This window comes from Durotheca rogersii, assembly GCF_024521655.1.
Source record: "Durotheca rogersii strain YMJ 92031201 chromosome Unknown GGS23scaffold_25, whole genome shotgun sequence".
Taxonomy (NCBI): Eukaryota; Fungi; Ascomycota; class Sordariomycetes; order Xylariales; family Xylariaceae; genus Durotheca; species Durotheca rogersii.
Genome location: NW_026251256.1, coordinates 384400 through 403996, shown reverse-complemented (window position 1 = coordinate 403996; position 19597 = coordinate 384400). Strand labels below are relative to the sequence as shown.

At 56.5% G+C, this 19597-nt stretch overlaps 3 protein-coding genes across 3 annotated transcripts; 2 read left to right on the top strand and 1 right to left on the bottom strand.

Moving 5' to 3' along the window:
* Positions 1-3304: 3304 nt before the first annotated feature.
* Positions 3305-7004, top strand: GGS23DRAFT_242571 (uncharacterized protein). Its single transcript, XM_051512183.1, has 5 exons — positions 3305-4106; positions 4173-4522; positions 4615-4937; positions 4994-5531; positions 5598-7004. The coding sequence occupies exons 1-5, from the start codon at positions 3449-3451 to the stop codon at positions 6651-6653; spliced, it is 2925 nt and encodes a 974-aa protein (XP_051368981.1). The 5' UTR covers positions 3305-3448; the 3' UTR covers positions 6654-7004.
* Positions 7005-7384: 380 nt separating this feature from the next.
* Positions 7385-9381, bottom strand: GGS23DRAFT_581886 (myo-inositol-1-phosphate synthase). The gene is made up of 3 exons (XM_051517210.1): positions 8596-9381; positions 7895-8497; positions 7385-7778 (listed from the first exon to the last, which is right to left on the bottom strand). The coding sequence occupies exons 1-3, from the start codon at positions 9342-9344 to the stop codon at positions 7445-7447; spliced, it is 1686 nt and encodes a 561-aa protein (XP_051368980.1). The 5' UTR covers positions 9345-9381; the 3' UTR covers positions 7385-7444.
* A 6919-nt stretch (positions 9382-16300) lies between these two features.
* On the top strand, positions 16301-18745 carry GGS23DRAFT_614106 (uncharacterized protein; the record flags this gene model as incomplete). The annotated part of the gene is made up of 3 exons (XM_051520621.1): positions 16301-16582; positions 16654-16761; positions 16812-18745. Exons 1-3 carry the CDS (start codon positions 16462-16464, stop codon positions 18743-18745), a joined length of 2163 nt encoding a protein of 720 aa, XP_051368979.1. The 5' UTR covers positions 16301-16461.
* Between the last annotated feature and the right edge of the window lie 852 nt (positions 18746-19597).

The window sequence follows — 19597 nt, the reverse complement described above, 5'->3', positions numbered from 1 at the left end:
TAGTTGCCGCCTTGGCACGCGCACCAGGTTGGGGGGCTTACTCAGGATCCGGCTGGGCGGGATCGTCGGACCCCGTACTCAGGTCGACACTTGCTGGGCTCGGTGTGGCGGCGCGAGACGGGGGTTTGTGCGTGGGTGAGCGGGTGTATGTGTGGTCTGCGGGAGAGAGGATGTATCCATAGCCAGCGGCTGAACTGATCAGGCAGGTTCCTCCAATTTCTCAGACGAGCGGTCTTTCACCCGAAATAGGGCTTACCGTGGCCGTGGGCTCATGGCATGTCACGATGGTTCCGTGGCGCGGCGTCCTAATTCGGCTCTATTGCCTGGCCAGTGGGGGTGGTGCTTCAGCCGGTCCGGTACGGCGATGCTCAGCAAGCCATGACTGGCTAGTTCCGCTGCTGGTTTTCCTCCTTCACATGCCTCAAACCTAGAGCATGGCCAAAGGTCCGCTGGCAAGAGTAAGTATTTTGACTCTTTGTCGGGGTTCGGTGTCATTTCTGACAGGAGATAAATCGAGTTGAGTTATGTTTCGTAGACATACAAGCGGTATATATATATATATATATATATAGCCTTATACGAAGCGGCGCCGGTTGATTTGCTGATAATACCTATTACCTTTGCTGCTCATGAGTACTTTGTAATACTCCTAGAACTTGGTGCCATAATCCAAACTTCTAAGCATGGCATGATATAAATTAGCAAAGCCCGCGGATTCATAATTAGCTGACTGAGAAGAGCCGGTGGGCCACCGTAGAAGTAATATCTTTTTCCGGGTTGTCGGGTAGGTTCTCCCTTAGCGCTGGTTGACCGGTTACTCTGTATAACACGACAACTGATATGAGCCCAACTACCAGGCGCCAAGTATCGTAAAGTGGCTCATGCAGATGACGCGAGAGTTTGCCGCCTCCCATCATCTTGTCCACACCTGATCGTCTCTCAGGCGCTTCTTTCATCATCTCCGAAAATGACGAATATGAGAGTATATACCATGTACGTTACGTATTTCTAAGCCCCGTCGAAACACTGCGAGTTGTTGTCTCTGGCCTTGGGGTTGGAAGTGGCTATGCGAATGGCCTTATCCAAGCTAGGTTTCAGACGCGGAGAGTTAATACCTACTTGGAGAATAGGTATCCTTGCTGGCCTGGGATGCCGCGTCTGTGCACTTGTTTGAGTAAAGGTCCGACGGGCGTTTCACGAAGTTGTACTACCCGGAACACGGTAGGAGGGCTCTCCATACCATCCCGGTTCTCAGACACGGATCCAGCCTTATTCCGGCTCTAGGTATACTGAGCACGTAGCAATAAATCCACCTCCACGAGGCGCCAAGGGTCAGCGGTTGCTGCATATGTACATACCTAATATACCTAGGTATAAGTATGGGTAGCGTCGTAAACTCGAAGAGACTGAGATATCTCTCGCGTCCTTGGGTAAAAGGGCTCGTAACGGCGGACTTACACGTACGGATATCTTCCTAGTGCCACCTGTCTAGCCGCGCCGTGCTCGGCGTAACGTCCCGTTCGCAAGGCAACGCAGGGTGGACGGTTTCATTGAACAAGCCTGTCGCCTCGAAGGGAAGGTTTACGCAACGAACAGCACACCAAGGAGAGTTGATGTGACTCCCGGCGGGAGACGATAAGCTAGTATTGGACCTGAGGGCTTTGGCCGGCTCGTGATCGTAGCTATGGCTCTGGGGAGGTGGCGGGGACGAGGAGATAGGCGAGAAGAGAAATGGTTAGGTATAACTATCGCGTACGTTTAGGCATCCATTCAGTTCTCGCTATCGGGGTAGGTATGCTTCGAGCTCTCTCTCGATCTAGTTTCGGGCGTTGAACGATAAGCGAAGCCGATGCGGAACTGTATGAGGCGACGTGGGGGGGGGGGGTGGTGTAGGTGGTGGGTGTATCGATAGGAGGCAGGTCTGAGAGAAGGGTAGGTAATATCTACGTTCGTGGTGGATGTCTTGGCCGGTCTCGATGAGGGAGGCGCTGCCATGTGCCATTTGCACGTATTGTACCCCGGTACATACCTCCCTAGGAGGTACCTAATCTAGGCACCTTCTCTACCAACAGGTATCTCCATCCACCCCAAATGTACACGTAATATGCCCATCCCGTCGCGCGGTACTAGGTAGGTGCACTAGTAGGGGGCGATACTCCGAACTGCTCGCCAGCCGGCTTAGATACATGGGCAGTCGACTTCGGAGAAGCCCGAGCAGAGAGGAAGAGTCGGCTCGAGGCTTCGTTCACGCGCTTGGCGCAGACATGCGTCGGTGACCTCATGTGGTGAATGGTAGTTTGCATTATTGCGCATATCTCACGGGAACCCGTGTGGAAGGAAAGGCGAGGAGGGAACAGGCGGGGGGAGCTGGCAGAGCCGAAAGCTCCCCCTAACGTAGGTAATATCTGTGTAGGTAAGTAATGTCTCTCCCTAGCGACCTCAGGTTAATACCTAACATGCGCAATGCTACGTAAGTTAGCCCTGCCTACCTAGGTAGGTAGTTCATACGAGTACCTGTTTACCACACCTCTCTTCTCGACCCGACCCGACCCTTCATTTAGGAGCGCCCACGATCCGCACCGACAGCCCCGGCACCTACCTACCTACGTACACGGGTCACTCCAGCGGTGGCTAGCCGGACAGGCAGACAGAACTGGTCCCTGCCCGACCCATGCTGCTGTCTGCTTTAGGCGTGCTTACGAGCTTGGGGGCCCCGTAGACGAAGGGGGTTTGTTGGGTTGGCACGTCTTCCCAAGCCGACTCGCCGATCCGCTCAGGAGGGATAGGTATGTCGGTAACTATGGTATGTCCTACCCACAGCCACCGTGATCTCGTCAAACCCACCTCGACGGCTGACGGATGGTTCGTAAATAACTTACACAAACAAGACCTACACAAACACACGTGTCCGCCCAAGCAAACCGGCAGCAGTTCGGAGCGGGCTGCGGGAACAGAGGCGGCGAATGGACAAAGGAGATTGCCAGCCGTACCACATCGTATACTGGCAAGGGATGGCGGCATCTAGGTAGAATAACGAGACGTCCAACATGTCTTTTATGGCTAGCCTTCCCGCCGCCGATCCCTGACGAGAATCCTGCCTCCCCACCGACAACATCGTCCTGTCCGTTCGCCTGTTCGCCTGTTCACCTGTTGTTTTCATTGGACACTATCCCATTATTGCCCGTCTCTGATCCTACTCGGTGGGCCGTCGTGGTTTGTGCCTTCTTAAGAAGCTTGCCGGACCAGATTAGGGCGATAAACGAAATCCAACATTGCGCCGCCACGATTGTATCGTGACTACATGGTTCTGCTCTCTTTGCAATGCTAGACATAATTCTCCTTCTCCCTCTGCCATGACAAATAATAGACCGACCCGTCACCGCTAAAAATTCATTCACGCCAGCTATAGCGCCCCAACTGGGGAGAAAAGTAGCAAGGATTGGGGACGATGGAGCACGGCGCGTCCCGACTCGATACTTCCTTCGCTTCTGGGGACGGGAACGCGGTGCTTTATGCTCTACCATCGACTTTTTCGCCTTGGGTTAGCGACGAACCTGATGAGGACAGTGACCCGAATTCCACCCGCTCCGAGGCTCGGGACACGCTGTCGTCACCCGAAACGGCCAGGCATTTCTCGCCGGCCGCTGTCAACACAAATGCGGCGAGATCCCCGGCGACGCCCCAGGCGACGCCCCTAGAGCATACCGCCACGGCGACGACACCAGGTCCGGTTGACTTAGACATGATGCTGAGGCCGGCCGATCATGGTATGCATCCGAAAACGGAGGTAGTCATCACCGCTGGTGGTCCTAGTATAGCTCCAGCACACGCACTCGCTGGCGCACCGCGACGGACTAAATTCAGAGAGATGATTGCTCATTCTCCCGCGCGGATTTTCAGGAAGAACAAGTCGCCCTCGTCCCTCAACGCCGGGTATGAGGCGGTGGGAGAACCCGAACCCCCCGCAGCCTTGACAGAGGGCGGACCGGACGAGTTCCCCATGTCTTCGGTATCTCATATACGTCAACCCCGTACGGAGATCCATCGTAGCCAGGATGACGAGTTTGGTGGCGGCGGCGGCCTCGAGGAATTAGCCGAAAAATACGGTATTGATAACCCTCCGTGTCTCGAGAGCCGCTAAATACTTATCACTGCTAACCAACCCGGTCCAGCTCGACCTCCCTTGGACTGCCGTGCAAGGCGAGACGTTTATATCAAACGACGAAGCTGGGCATACGTCGTATTGATGACTTTGTCCATATACTCCACCGTCATGAGCGGCGTCTGGTTCGTGGCCTCGATCTATCAGCCGCGGTACGGACGGGGAATATCGTCCAGCGAAGGCTGGAAGATGGCACCCTCCACGGCGACATTGCTTTGCACGCTGATTGCCAAGTCGATCGAATTGTCCTTCGTGACGGTTTTTGTCGCGTTCCTGGGCCAGGTTCTGACCTGTAGGGCCTTTAGCAAGAGCTCCAATGGTGTGACGCTTGCTGAGATGACGATGAGAAATTGGGTCATTGTGAGTGATCGGTCGTGCTCCAGGATAGGCGTTCTCCTTGTATCATTTTCGCGTCTGTCTCCGAGCCACCAATCTAATAGTTATCATCCTAGCAACCGGGTTCTCTGCTCACGTATTGGGAAGGAATTCCTAACGCTGCCCCAACTCTTCTAGGTCTGCTGACGCTGATCGCCACCCTCTGCAGCATGTTCTACATCACAGCCTCGGATGCCATGATCTCCCCTAAGCTCAAGTTCGGAGAGTGGGAATCCCGCCAACTAGAAGGGCTAGTCAAAGCCTCGTACGCCAACCCCTATTATGTCCAGACGGCTTGCTTGACACCTATCGATCGTACCATGGACGTGAACAATTCGGGGCCGTCCTGTCTCGATGTCCAGTACTCGGGCCAATCGTATCGTAACTTGCTCGCATTCTTGTATATCATTCCTCACCTCTTTATATCCGGTCGCCGAGTTGACAAACTGGTAACAGGGGAGAGTGGCACGCAATTCGCGAGAACGGCACCTCGACGATCGACTACCTGAGCGGGAGACCCAAAGGGACACACACCCTATCTGACGATACGACGATGCAATCTACTTGGATCGAGACGGAGTTTGCGGATCCACGGTCCAGCTTCGCACGCTACAGCCGCATCATCAACAACGTCACGCTTGCCATCCCGCATCCGGGTATCTCAGCGGCGGCAACCGACCCCCATAACGACATCCTACAACCCAACGACCTAGCCGGTGTCGGCGAGTACTCCATCCGAGCCAGCGTCGTATCGCCTGCCATCAATGTCATGTGTGTCAACATGGCTCCCCATGAGCTAAGCCCCCTAGTGTACACCGAATGGCCTAATCCTCGGACGGAACCGACCAACGTTCCCGGGCGGCGCGTCGCCGTGGTTGACTGGGCCAATGACGTACCGGTAGCGACGGACGGTGAGTGGCTGAACCGGACCGCGGTGGACGATATATTTCGATGGGGACCCCAGTATCGTCGTCGGCCACCTGTCTTCCAGATGGTTAGGAACCTCCCCTTTTCTGCAGCAACACTATTTGAGGGACTAACGAGCATATCCCAAACGCAGTTCCCCCTGGACTTTAATATGATCACCAATACCACGGTGTTCTTCTCAGACTCGGTGTACACCCTGATCAAATCGAGCACAATTGAGGATTTCACACTGTGCGAGATGCGGTCGTGGGTTACGCAAAAGTGCTCGACCGAGTTTGACGTCTCGGGCATATTGGGGAGTAGCATGCGCGCGCACTGCGAAGATCCGGATGATGCGAACTCGTACGTCCGAGGCTCCGGCAACGAAGATGCCAACGACCCACCTTACCTCTCGGGAGACTGGAGGAACGTGGCCGACCAATGGCGCCTGTCGATGGACTTGAACGGCGGCATACAGAGCAACAATGCAAGCAACGCGCGAATCATGTCACACCTCATTCTCCAGGAGCCCGCTCTCGACCCTCTCCTACCCTCTATAGCGGAGGCCCTCGCCGTCCTCGGCTCTTCAACCCTCGTTTCGTCGTCCCTCAGCTCCACCTACCGCGCCCGCTGGGACTACCCGAACGTGGATTTAGGGCCCGGGGTCTACGAGGCGTTCCACGTGTCGCTACGCACGCAGCAGTACACGTCATCGCACATCGCGACCTGGCAGGCGGTGGTCTTCTACCCGCTGCTGGGCGGCGTGTTCCTCATCAACCTCGCCGGCCTGCTGTACCTCACGCTGTCGCGGCGCGGGCTCGTCGCCGACTACACGGAGCCGCAGAACCTGTTCGCCGTGGCCGTCAACTCGCCGCCGAGCCGCGCGCTCTCCGGCAGCTGCGGCCACGGGCCCGACTCCAGCGAGATGGTGGTGCCCTGGCGCGTCGGCTACTCGTACGCCGCCAACCACTACTTCTTCCAGGAGATGGGAAAAAACGAACGCGGCGCCGGGCGAGGCGGACAGTACAAGGAGGACGGAGACGGCGAGGCGCACCAGTACCACTTGGAACAGTCGCAGCGCTCTCCGTCCCAAACAGGGTATATCAGTGCCGACCGCCAGAGCGCGACGAGCGGCTCGGACCTGCTGTCGGCGCATAGCCTGCACCGGAGCAATTACCACAGACTCAGCGGTAGCCGGGCGTGGCTGTGAAGTCAGCCTCCCCCTTCCGGTTGGATTACAGCTGGCGCCTTAAGGCGTGGCGCCTCTTGCGTATTTTTGCGGATGATAGCATGGTATCGGGCGCATAAGAGGAGCATATAGGTGTTGGCGTTAGGAACTTGCTCTTAGCTTTAGAAGGGCAGGGGGGGGGACAAACAAAGACGGGGCAAGGCTTATATACTAAAGGAATGTGGAATCACGGGAAATAAAGGGATATATATATTTCTCTGATTAGGTCCTGATAACAGACTTATCCGAGATCACTTATCATTAAAAGGACCGACACACATGTTGTCCTCGCGAGACGCAAATCGGGAAAAGGGGACGTTGGGGGAGTTCACGATATATCAGAAGTGGGAAATAAGCAAAGCAACCTTAATTGGCAATCGATCGATTCATACTAGAAACCACATCTAACCTCCAGGATGTTGAGATCCTGTATCTATGTGTGTGTGTGTGTGCACACATGTGTAGCTCCGTAGTAAGTAGCGTTGAGCAGCTCCTACGCGAGCATGCAGCGATTCGAGACGACCAGATCCGACGAAACGCTGCCGCGAAAGAAAACCCGGCCGGGCAGGCCGGCGAGCGCGCGGAGGGCGAATCTACCAGACACGTGCCGATAGACGACACCACACCACCTAGACGCCACGCGTTCGCGTCGCCAGCCGCAGGCGGGGAGGAGATAGAACGGGACGGGACGCAGTAGAACTCCAAGCAGTGCACCTCGACAACTTAGCTCCCACTAAGGGTGGGGGGGGAGTGGTTAGGCGGGAAAGGGCGCGCTACAAGAACAGCTTGTGCTCGAGGCCGAGGTCGCTCTCGGGCTCGAGGCCGACGCAGGCGCGGAGGAGGTTGGCGAGGGCGGCGCGCTGTTTGGCGAGGGCGTTGACGACGGGGGCGCCGGGCGGCGCGAGCGGCGCCTTGAGCATGTAGCTGAGCACGCTGAGCACGCTGTGGAAGGAGCGGTAGGGCCCGTCGGCGGCGGCTGAGGCCGAGGCCGAGGCCGAGGTCGAAGCTGAAACGCGCCACTGGATGCGCGTCATGAGCTCCGCCACGAGCACCAGGTCGATGATGAGCGGCGACGCCAGCAGCGAGTCCTCGCACACGTTGAAGATGCTGCAAAGGGTTAGGACTTTTTGGGGGGGGGGGGGGTTCTGTAGGAAGGGAAAGGAAAAAGGGAAGAGGAGAGAGGGGGAGAGAGAGAGAATGAGAGAAAGAAAGAAAACACGCACGAGATAGTCTGGTGGCCGCCGAGAAAGATCTCGGCGTAGTACTCGTCGAGGGCGCGCTTGTTGTCGCCGACGGCGGGGATGTACTTGATGACGACGGTGTGGTCGGGGCGCTCGCCGTCGCGGTACAGGACCGTGTTGGCCTCGACCATGTCGTCGACCACGTTCGACTTGGAGATCTCCTTGGACCGGAACTGGCGCTGCGAGCTGAGGTTGCGGCCGTCGTTGTTGCCGAGGTGGTTGTAGCTCGAGATCGCCGTCAGCCGGATGCCGGCGCTGATGAGGAAGTCGACCAGCGCCGACTTCATCTTGGTCTGCCCCGACTTGAAGTCGTCGCCGCCGACGAACGCGCCGCGCTCCGACGCCAGCGCCAGCGCCCCCGGCACGAACGTGTTCTGCGGCGACCCGTTGATGAACGGCGCGCCCTCCAGGATGCTGGCCACCGCGAACACCGTCGACGGCGACACCTCCGGGTGCCCCGCCTCGATGGCGGCGAGCAGGTTCTCCGAAGTATCGTTGACGCCGGCGATCACGTCCGCGTATCGCTCCGTGTTCGCCGTCCACTGCACGATCACCTTGTCGAGCTGGTTCTCCGTCTTGAAGTCGCTATTGTATATTGTTTAGTAAAAAATTGGCCTCTACAACAGCAGAGGGTAGAGAAGGAAAAGGGGTGACGCAGGAGTGGGGGGGGGTTCGGAGCTCACCGGATATCCTGACGGATCTTCTCGACGTGGGCCATGGAGGCCTTGCTGCCGGGGATCAGGTTATCGGCCCTCTCCTCCTGGTTGGCGGCGATGAAGTCCGGGTAATAAATACTAGGGAGCGGCACCATCTGGGCCATCTCCTTACGGACCTGGGCCTTGAGGGTGGGCTCGAGCACGGCAGCACGGTCCATGGCCTCGGCGAGGTTCATGCCGCTGATGTCCCAGCCGCCGAGAACGAGGTCATTGGGGTGTACCATGGGCAGGACATCGTGGAAGGGGATGTTCACATCCTTCGTAGTGACGGGGTCAGTGCCGAGCCTGATGGTAGACCCCATCACGACGGAGCCGTAGTAATTGGCAGCGCGGGGGCCCTCTCGCGTCTCCCAGACGAGGCCTCGTTTATTGGCGAGGATACCGGCGGTCACGGTCGTGCCATTGTTGCCGCCCCAGCCTACGAGCATCACGCCGACCTTGGGTACTTTGCGACCGACCTTGAAGTCGTACACCGTTTCCTTGGGGACGGCCACGTACTTACCCGTAGCAGCATCCCGAGTCACGCTGGTGGTTCGGTACGTGTACTTGGACAAGATTGCCTCGTCGGTGTAGGTCACATTGGGGGAGTTGACCGTGAAGAGGTCGTTATGGTTTTGCGACGACGGGGCCGATCCGTGGCCGTTGGCATTGCCATTGAAGCTCTGTCCACTCCCGTTCGCAGGAGCGCTTGCGCCTACCTCTGCGTGCGGCGCCATCTTCAAAGCTATTCTTGACAAGGGGGGGGGGGGGGGGGATTTCTTCTTTTACGAAGGGCCTTTATTGAGTAAAGGCTGAGTCCGCTGCGCTTCCTGGCGAGGCAGAGCAGCGGGCTCCTGCGTACGGGTGGTGGACGCTACGGAGAGGGGGAATTGATTAGACTGGCACATCTCGTCTCTCTAAGGCATCGGGGCCCGTGGTGTACATACGAGTTGAGTAGATTAGAGAACGTCTTGACGGCTTGGGTGATCGCGGCTTGTGAGCGCGATCGTCCAAAGAGGCGGTCCTACAGAGACTGAGAGAACGCGAAGAGAGCAGCGACGAGAATTCTACGACCGGAGACGGGGTCGAGTTCTAATGCTGTCACGAACTAGATCTCTGGAGAATCTGAGGCGTTGCAAAACTTATTCGAACAAGAATGTACGAAGACGGAGTAAGAAGCAAAAAGAATACCAAGCGAGCCCTGAGTTATTAAGAAAAGGGCGAACTAGAAAATTCAACGGTTGGGCCGGAAGACCCGGACGGCGGCTAACTGGACCCAGCGGGGACGACTTCGCTACCGGTAGGTAGCTACAGTGGGCTAAGGCTGGACAACACATGCAGCGATGCAGCTAAAAGTGGCACGACAAGAGGAACAACGACCGACGGCAACACGACGTCGAGTAGCAGCAGTTCACGATATCGGTAGCTGCAAGCAGCAATCGTTGGGCGACCTCCGGGGGGTCATGCCTTGCGTGATCCCCGCCGTGGTGATCTAGCGACCGTTTCCACGCCCTCGGCGGGGTGATCAGGGGTATGATTGGTTGACGATAGCAAATGTCGGTGTCAAGCCTGAGTGAGACCAGGCTGTCCTGAGCATCGCTAACGCGGCGATGTCGAGGTCGCCTGTGTCTTTACGCATCGACCGCATCTGGTGTCATTCCTACCTTGGTCCATCTCGATCTCCGGGTCTTGCGAACCACGATTTTTTCTACTTCTCGGGCGGCCTGTCTGGGCAGCCCGGCCACGGCTTGCACGCCGGCTTCTACTCGTCGGCGTGGGGTGCTTTTATTCCGCATCGCGTTGTGGCATCCCTGCCCAAGCCCCTAGACTGGGTAAGAGTCGCGTAGAGGGCTCAACCTATTGGAGACTACCTAAGTCCGCTTGAAGACCATCTCTCGCTCCATAGAGGTAGTAGTCCGCGAAGTACCTGCGTAGAAGAGTAAGCAAGAGTCAACCTGGACTGGAAGACAAGCAACTATGGGAGGGTAGGTACACACGAGCTCGTCTCCCAGCTTAGGTAGATGGCCTCGACGCGAAGCAACGTACACGCGCGCACATACACACACTGAGACAGGTCGTGTGAAGCAACTTGTGCGGCGATTTCCCATCGTACGGGGAAATTCTTAACGGCTCTAAACATTGCGAACAGGCGGGATGGTGCTGAAATAACTCCTATTGGGCCATCTCGTTCTGAATGAAGCACAGACTGAGATCTGTGACCGGGACCGGGGGAGCCAAGGGACTCTGAGGTCTACACGTATGGTAGAGTCAGCATACCAACTAGGACACATTTGAACCACGCGTCTCACTAATGGCGCACCTGACATAGCATGTGCGAAGAAGGCGTTCACATGAGAAAAAAAACCCCCAAGTACTGTCCGCAATAATTTAAGCCATGGCTTACGGACAATGTCATCCCTAAAAAAAGGGCGCATTCCACAACTCACTGCGCCTGAATCAGGAAATGTCGTCCTATGTATGGTGTCGGCAGTCACTATATTGAGCCTCATTTCCGTACCCAGGGGGGGGGACTCGAATCAGGTGCGAGAACAGGCCAGGAGTTCGTAGGGCCAACCGATATGAAAGCCACTGTTGCTTTTTGATAGGGATATTTTATGTAGCGGCATTCCCTCGCGCTGCCACTGGGCGTCGCTGGCGTTCCCTCGGGCTGCCATCGATGATACATTACCTCCGGCGTGCCTGGCGAGACCTCATTGGGTCCGAGTTGGCGGTCCGTTTTATTGACAACCCCGTACCGATCAGGGGCACAAGAGAGTCTCAGGACACCTCTTGGAAGCTGAGGCGAGACTCGATCCCGACCAGTCGCATCGGAGATATTCGCGATCGCGTCTAGACCGCCGAGGATGCACGTACTTGCAGATTCATTCCCGTTTCTGGATGTCGATGACAACGTCGATGATAGCGACGGCATTACGTAGGAGATATTGTTGTAGCTTCTTGCATTATTCATCAGTCCGGGAGCTCGACATTTGAGCGTTTCCAAGCTCGTGCCATCTGCAGATCCCGGCGTAGACTAAGGGCGACAGGGGTCTTCGGCAGCAGTGAATGCCGTATAGGATCGAAGAAGTAGCATAAAATGGGTAGAAATGCAGCCGAGTCGATAATTGCTTCACCTCTAAGTGGACCAAAATGCGAAGGCCTCTGAGCCCACTCCTACCTAATATGTGAGGAGGCCAAAAGGAGAAGGGGAAAAAAAAAAGGCAAAGCAGACGTGTTCGCCAGAGCCAATAACTGACTGCGCTCATCCAAGTGGGATGATGGATAGCAGAGAGGGGGAACAAGCGTTGGTTCGCTGACAGGTGCTCCCCTCTCAATACAGAAGAGATGTGGATGATCAGCGCTAGAAAGATACCCAGATCATAGCGGTCTTTAGTCAAATTGCCGGCCCCCATCGAGCCCCTCCACCTGTCCCCATGATATCCCCGTGATGGCCGTCCGGGGTTCCTAATCGGCGATAGTGGCGGCTAGGTGATCAATGGGCACGCCAGCTTGGAGAAGCAATGAGATGCAGAAATGACGTTCAATCTGACAGCAGACCTATGGCGACGATCAGCGCAGAGGCCGCAAAAGGCAAGCCACCAGCACCGGCGCCGGCAGGGAACCAGGGTTCGTCTCCCATGACAACCGTCGCGCAACTGTTCTGGTGCGCGCAATCTGGCGCACCGGGGGCCGATTGACCAATTGCACACGGCCGCCTACGGTAACATTCGGCTTTACTCAGATTAACAAGAACGAAAATAGACGGATCGGGTTAAATAAAAAAAAAAAAGTCCAGGGCGTTTGGGGTTGTTGGTTGAAGTCGACGGGCGGGCCTGGCGAAGGATGCGCCCGCGATGCCTGCTGCGACTCCTAACTGGGCGGAACGAGTTGCGCGTGCTGCGACGAAGGTAGCAGCGTGGCGTCTGCGCCCTCGGTGCCGATGCGGCGATGACAATATAGCTAGCATCTTGTCGCATATTTGGAATCGGGTGTCCTTTTCACGGCACGAGAACGGGTTTTCCGGATGTCCGCATCGTAAGTTGCACGAATATCGATAGGGAAGACACGAAAACTTCAGTGCGCCATACGGAGAAAGGAGCTCGAGCAATTAAAAAAAGGGGGGGAAGGAGGTGGGGGAGGGTAAGGGTAGGGTCGAAGAAGAAGAATTCCATGATGCCACTAAGGGCACCTACCTCCTTCCGTCTCCTCGGCCAGACCCGTTTCTAAGAATGAGATTGAGTCGCGGTGCTTGCGGATCGAGCTGTGTACCGAGGCGTTACAAATATATATACCTAGGTATACACATAGGTATTATATATATATACCTCCTATCTAGGCACCTCTCTTCCATACTATAGTAAATTTAATTGACACTACCACTACCATCTACTACTACTTAGCCACCATAGCTGCCCCACGAGGTGCTGTGTGATATACTACTCATAGGCGATAGGGTGGTGTGTTAGCACCTGCTAAATGTGCTGAGCGGCCCCCGGGCTAGCAGATGTAGAAATCACCTTACTGGCCGGGTCCTCAGTACGTACCTAAGTATACACCTGGGTTATCTAGAAGGCAGGTATCTAGCCCCATGTTCCTACCACCGGCAAAGTGGGGACAAGGAGCGTCGTACCAGCGAATCACGGCCGAGGGTCTCGCTGCAAGGTACCCGTTCAGGCCGTGCCAGCCCTGTCCTGGCGGAGGCGCGCTAGACCGCTACCGGGTTTGCGATGGCCAGCGATGGCTCAACGCTGCGAGGAAGGCCGATCGTATAGCTTATTAGTGCTACCTAGTTATCTCCGCCACTCCACTATCTAAACGACTTTCGCCAGCTTCGGTGGCTTCTAACGCAGTAACATGCCGACCATCGAAGGGTTTGGACGGGTGCTGCTACCTGGTACGTAGCAACCTATGCGTTCCTATCGCGCAAAGAGGCTAGACGAACAGAACGGACAGACGGACAGACAGGCAGGTGAGCGTGTGGGTTAGTGCGCGGCCGTACCTGTCCGGGCAGCTGGTTGATGCCAGGTAGCTGCTGAGTTTAGGTAAGGTACCTAAGGTAACAGCCTTAGGTTTCCAGCTACGCAGTTATGTGCCTTCGCGAGATACCTAACGCAGAGGCCAAGGCGAGTTAGGTGGTGTGTGATGTTGTCTCGGGTCTGTCTGTCTCGGTCTGTCTTTTAAACCCCTTCCCCGAAGCCGCAACACCGGCCGGACCCTACCGCGTTCTTCCGTTCTTCTGTTTCATTTCTGTATTTCTAGCGCACATGGGCGGCTCCGTCGGGCACGCGTAGCAGCACGGGGCACTACTCCGTTGGGTACCCGACCTGCCTAACATATGTGCATGGCAATAGTGCGAGCCTCCCAGGCTCATAATGCATGCGTGCATGCATGCAAGCATGTATATATGTACGTGTATGCATGTATATATATCTGTATGTATGTAGGTAGGTATGCAGATGCGTCCTCCGGTATCGACGCCTCCACGACTGTACCCAGCTCGCCCAGCCTTCCTCAGGACTGCCTACCAGGTAGGTACCTAAGGTAAGGTAGGTTAGGACGTGGGCAATATTAGGTGTCTATCTATTACAGGTATCTGTGTCTCAGAGTTCTATCTCGGGTCCGCGACATACAGGTATGTAGGTAAGCTGCGCGCGCAATGCTACCGTCAGGAAGGGGGACCGCGACGAAGCTGAATCCGAAGTAGGCAGGATGCCGCCGAGGAGGTTGTCAGAGACCTCAGACCGGCTGCCCCGTAATCCTTTCACCACTGCCGAACCGTTCTGGAATGTCTATTGTTGGCACGAAACAGTCGCGAGCCAGGGCGCAGAAGAGCATCCTGCCGATTCAGATTGATGGCCGGGCTCTGCATCGGGGCGTTTGTTTCTCTGCCCGGGTTTGGCGGACGGGCAATTGAATCGTCACGGGACTTTGCGCCGAACCAACCAGGGGTGTGCGCGCGTGTGAAGAGCTGCCATATTTGGGGAAGGGTTGCGAGAAACACCAATGTTTTGCCTTGAGTTCCCCAGATCCTCCTGTAGAATTCGGCATAGCCTCCCCATTCTCACACACGGCTGCGGCCTACACATATTGCGCACATACCCAGCCGTATGTATACCTGACACAGCACCGACAGGAGTGTCAGCACGTAGAAACAATGGACATCGAGGCCGGCCAACACGTATCGAATTTCTAAAATAAAATCCGTTCTCGAGTCAACCGGCGACCTCACATATACTACAAAGATAATACGGGCTGTCTCGATGACACGGCGAGGCCCCCCCCCCCCTTTAAGGCTCGATAGAAGGCGCATACATAGGTGATGCAGAGACCAATAATGTCCTCGTCCCCCCCAATTCTCGTCAGCGAGATGCATCATCCATAGCGTTGGCTCCCTATGCGATACCGTTAGGGCGGTCAATATACCTACCTAATGTAATAGCGACATATGTGTGTGTGTGCCCACCCCTACACGTACATAACTTTCTAGGTACCTGAGTACCTAAGTAGGTCCCGCCTTAAGGTGCTAGCATCCGATTCATGTTTATAGGCAGGTCTGTATGTACACGTACATTCGGTACTCCAAGCCAGGTGGTTAGGCGGATGAGAAGGTACCTAACGTAGCCTAACGTAGCGCGTGCGCCCAGTGATCAAGACAGGTATCCGTACGTACAGGGCAGCAGTATCAGGTACCTCCGCCCGCGCCTAGACAGGGCATCTCGGTGCGTGCAGGCCCCCCTCCCCCTCGAGCGCCCATCGCGTACCTCTCTGCATTCGAACTGGGAGGGAATGGGTTGCATGCACGGAGTATGGAGGCATGCACTATCTGGGCGATGATGGCTAGGTACCTCTCCCCCTTTTGGGACATGATTGACAAGGCCGGCGAACCAGGGTCTCCCATGAATCGCTGTCACTGGCTGCCCGTGCATTGTGTAGCCCAGCCAGGACCAGGGGCCGGTCGACAGGGGATCGTATTAACTCCCTCCACTCTTTCGAGACACAGGTCGCATCTTCCAAGGAAACAGAGAGCTGGGCTAAGGAAGAGCGCGTGTAAGAGAGAGAGAGAGAGAGAGAGGAGAGAGCGCGAGGAGAGCGGGCAAAGGTGAGACTGACGGAGAGAGACACACACACACTGATAGCGGAGAGAGTGCCTAAATCTGCGAGCCCCCCCCCTCCCCTCCTCACCGACCTTGCCTTGACCCTTTCCATCCAGGCTTGCAACCCACCCGGTCGTCGAGAAACCCTTTTTCAGATCTGGTTTCCCTCCCGGCCAATTGTCCATTTTGCCCTTCATACTCTTCGAGACGAGGCCCGTCTAACCGGCCATCCTCGCGCGACGACATTACATACGACCCTATCGCCCTATCGTAAGGCCCAACGACCTTATAGCCCGCCCGGTTTCGAAATACCGCCCGCGCCTGTTGAAGCACAACACGCCTCTCCCAGGCCTCGAGTTTCACCATTGAAGCCTGTCACTCGGCGCCTTGCCTAGGTTCCCGACGCAAGTCCCCGGACGGAGAATATCGATTCGAGCTTCCCGTCTTCCTCTTCTTCTTCTTCTTCTTCACCTTCACCACCACCTGGACTGGAAATTGATGTCTGCCCGGTCAGTCACAGCATAAACCAGAGCAGGCGAAGAAGAAAAAAAGGGGGGGCACCCGCCAATCAACGATTGTCCACATCGTCAACATATAGTGCCCCAAGCTTCGGTCAGAGACGAATCGGGCCACGAGTTTCTGATGCGTGTAATCGGCTTGACCAACCCCGACTGACAACTAGCAGACGGGTAGAAAAGAAGAAAAAAAAGAAAAAAGGGAGACGGAACCCTAAAGAACCGTTTCTACTAACAAACCAGCGATGGCGGACACTCGACAGTCGGCTTTTATGCCGACAATCAAATGTTCGAACTGCGGGTCACAAGTCGAGATCTCATTGATGGGGGAGCATGTGTGCAACGCCTCCGTCCTGGCAGCAGAACGTTCGTGATTCCCGCCACGCATTTCCCCGTAATTCTTTTCCAGTTGAATCAGGTTCTAATTGTCGAAGCAGCGTCTCCCCCTATGCCCGATCTTCTCGGCGGCACGTTCTCGTCGCTTAAGCAGAGCGTCTTTGACAAGCTCACCCGCGCGCCCCCTACCGTAGATACGTCGGCAGCAAGTAAGCAAATTCTCCACTTGTTGCCATCGCAGGCGCTAATGAAAGAACAGATAACGCATTCAAGTTGGATCAGTTGACGCCAGTCAGCGCCTCCACGGGATCGCATTCGATCTCGCCCCAGACACCGACCGCTGGACGGCTCGGCGCCGATCCTAGCGGCGATGACTATGCACCGGCGATAGCAGGCTCGCCAAGGCGACCTGGGGGGTATGGGGGGTTTAGAGATTCGGGATCGTCCGAAGGGGAGTCTGCCTACGGTACTAGCCCGAACAAACAGTCACATTTCTTGACCAGGATGAACACCATCGCGCCGGGCCCGTTCGAGGGGAATAGGAGACCCGGTGCGAAGGAGGCCTTCGCTCGGAACAACAGCAGGGACTTTGGCTCTGAGTCGAACAACGATTCGCTACATGTCGGATACTCGCTGGAGAGACCGGGTACCGCGGGTTCGACTTCGTCGAATCGGAGCGGCGGTATGGCCCCTCCTAGGGCACCGCGGAAAAACGGATACGGGGGATTCGGCCCACCACAGAGAGAGAGTGACGACTTCGAGCCGCAACCGCTGGGCCTCGGAAAGCGATCCGAGACTTTCCCCGAGAAGCTCGTGAGAACTAGCGACGAAGTAATCGAAGCCCCGGCGCGCGTGCCTTCGGCCCCTGGTCCCAGACCGGACCGACTGCAGAGCATGTCGAGCAGTACCGGGGATCGGATAAGCACCAGACGGTCGCAGCGACCGTCGTTTGGACCGCAGGAAGCGTTACGGCCACCTCCGCGATCAAGTTTAGTCCGCCCGCCAACGAGAGATGGCAACACAATACCTATCAACCTGGACGAGGAATTCGGCGTCAACAATCCTTATCACTCGCCCTCCATATCGCAATCGTCTAGCACTTCAGGTTATAGTCATATGTCGCAGCCTCCCAGCCAGGCGAGTTCGAACACAAGCCCAGCACGATCGGTAGGGTCTCGCGGGGGCGTGCGGCAGCCGTCCGATATGTCGGGGGTCGACGCCTTACTGGACGACCTGCAGTCCTCTATGGGTGCGCTGCAAACCAAAGGGCAGCCGCCCTCACTCGGGGACAGGGCGCGGATCCAGAGGGCGCCGTCGCCTCTTAACCCCAGCCACCGGCATCCTTCCCCAGAGACTCGTCGGCCAGATCCTGTCAGTCTGACAGGCCGGGAGCCAGACTTGCGATCGGGACCGCCGGTGAAAACCCCGCTTACCCCGGACTCTTCCGAAGCCGACCGGAGAGATCCCGCGGTGCAGGAGGGGAGAAGCGGGTCACCGCCAGAGCGCGTCAGACCGCAGCACAGCCGTCAGCCTTCGCGCTCGCGTGGCAATTGCAGGGGATGTGGTAAGCCCATTACGGGCAAATCCATCTCTTCGGCGGATGGCCGGTTGACCGGCCGCTACCACAAGGCGTGCTTCGTATGTACGACGTGCCAGGAGCCGTTCTCGTCGGCCACGTTTTACGTATTGAACGACAAGCCGTACTGCGAGCAGCACTACCACAAGCTCAATGGCAGCCTTTGCGGGACCTGCAACCGCGGCATCGAGGGACAATACCTCGAGGATGAATCGTCGATCAAGTACCACCCACACTGCTTCCGGTGCGGCGACTGCGGCGTTGTTCTTCGTGACGGATACTTTGACGTAAACGGCAAATCGTATTGCGAACGCGACGCCTGGCGACGGGTACAATCAGCGATACGAGACGCACAACGGATGCAACAGCACCAACAACCGTCGCCGAATACGCGAACGCAGCAACCGTCCCCCCGGCCAAGCGGGCAGGCGGCGCCGCCGCCGATGGCGATGGGAGGAGGGCTTCCGGCCGGCCCCGGCTCGAAACTAAGGCCTCTGAACCAGCCGTTCGGGTTGCCGACCGGAAACCGCCTCGCTCCCGGCCAGGCTCTCGGCCGCGGCGGACTGAGGCCGATACCGAAAATGGAGAAGCGGATGACGCGATTTGGCATGATGTAGGGCCGACCCGATCCAACCTGATGCGCATCCGGCCCCCTTTCCCCTCTCTGCCTTTTCTTTGTCGCCTGACGACTATAACGACTCTCCTATGTCACCAAACCGACTTCTTCTTCTTCTTCTCCCCACGAACCCCGCTCGTAACGTAGCAGGGTCACGTGGACACTTGGACTGCATGTAATTATCAGCATCGGCGTTCTGTGGCTTTATCTTCGTGTGCTGGGAGAAACGTATGCACTTCTTCCACTCTCGCATATACCCCCGGACACAAACGCCCGCCCACCCGCGAGTCTCTCAACTGTCACCGTTTCTCGCGGAGATGGTTTTTGGTCCATACGCATATATTGGTCTAGTTATGCCCCTTGATGAGGTGTCATCTGTTTTTTTTTTTTTTGCTCCTACATATTAGCACCGCAACCGCGAAGCGGATGCGCTGCCGTTATCATAATATTGATAATTGGGAAAGGGTCACATCCCTCTCCCCCTCGCCGATTCGGTATTGGTCATCGGGGTCAGATAGATGGTGATCGGGTGTGAGCGAGAGAGCCTCGAACTATACCACACCAGAGTTGAATAATTATAGATGTAGCCTACGTCGTCTCGGGAGTGAGAGGCTGGGACAAGGGGGGAGAACAGGCCGGGGGATAGGATAGGGATGGAGTAGACGCGATGAGGGAGTGGGGAGGGAGGGAGGGTGGCCTTGGGAGCGATCAGCACAACTGGGCTAACTCTGGCGGCGCTCGTTTACAATGTCGTAACTACCGTAGTTGAGCTACTCGAACAATACAAGAACATACCAATACTGATGATCTCCAACGCCGATTTGTGTGCTCCGTCGAGGACAGTATGCTAGGC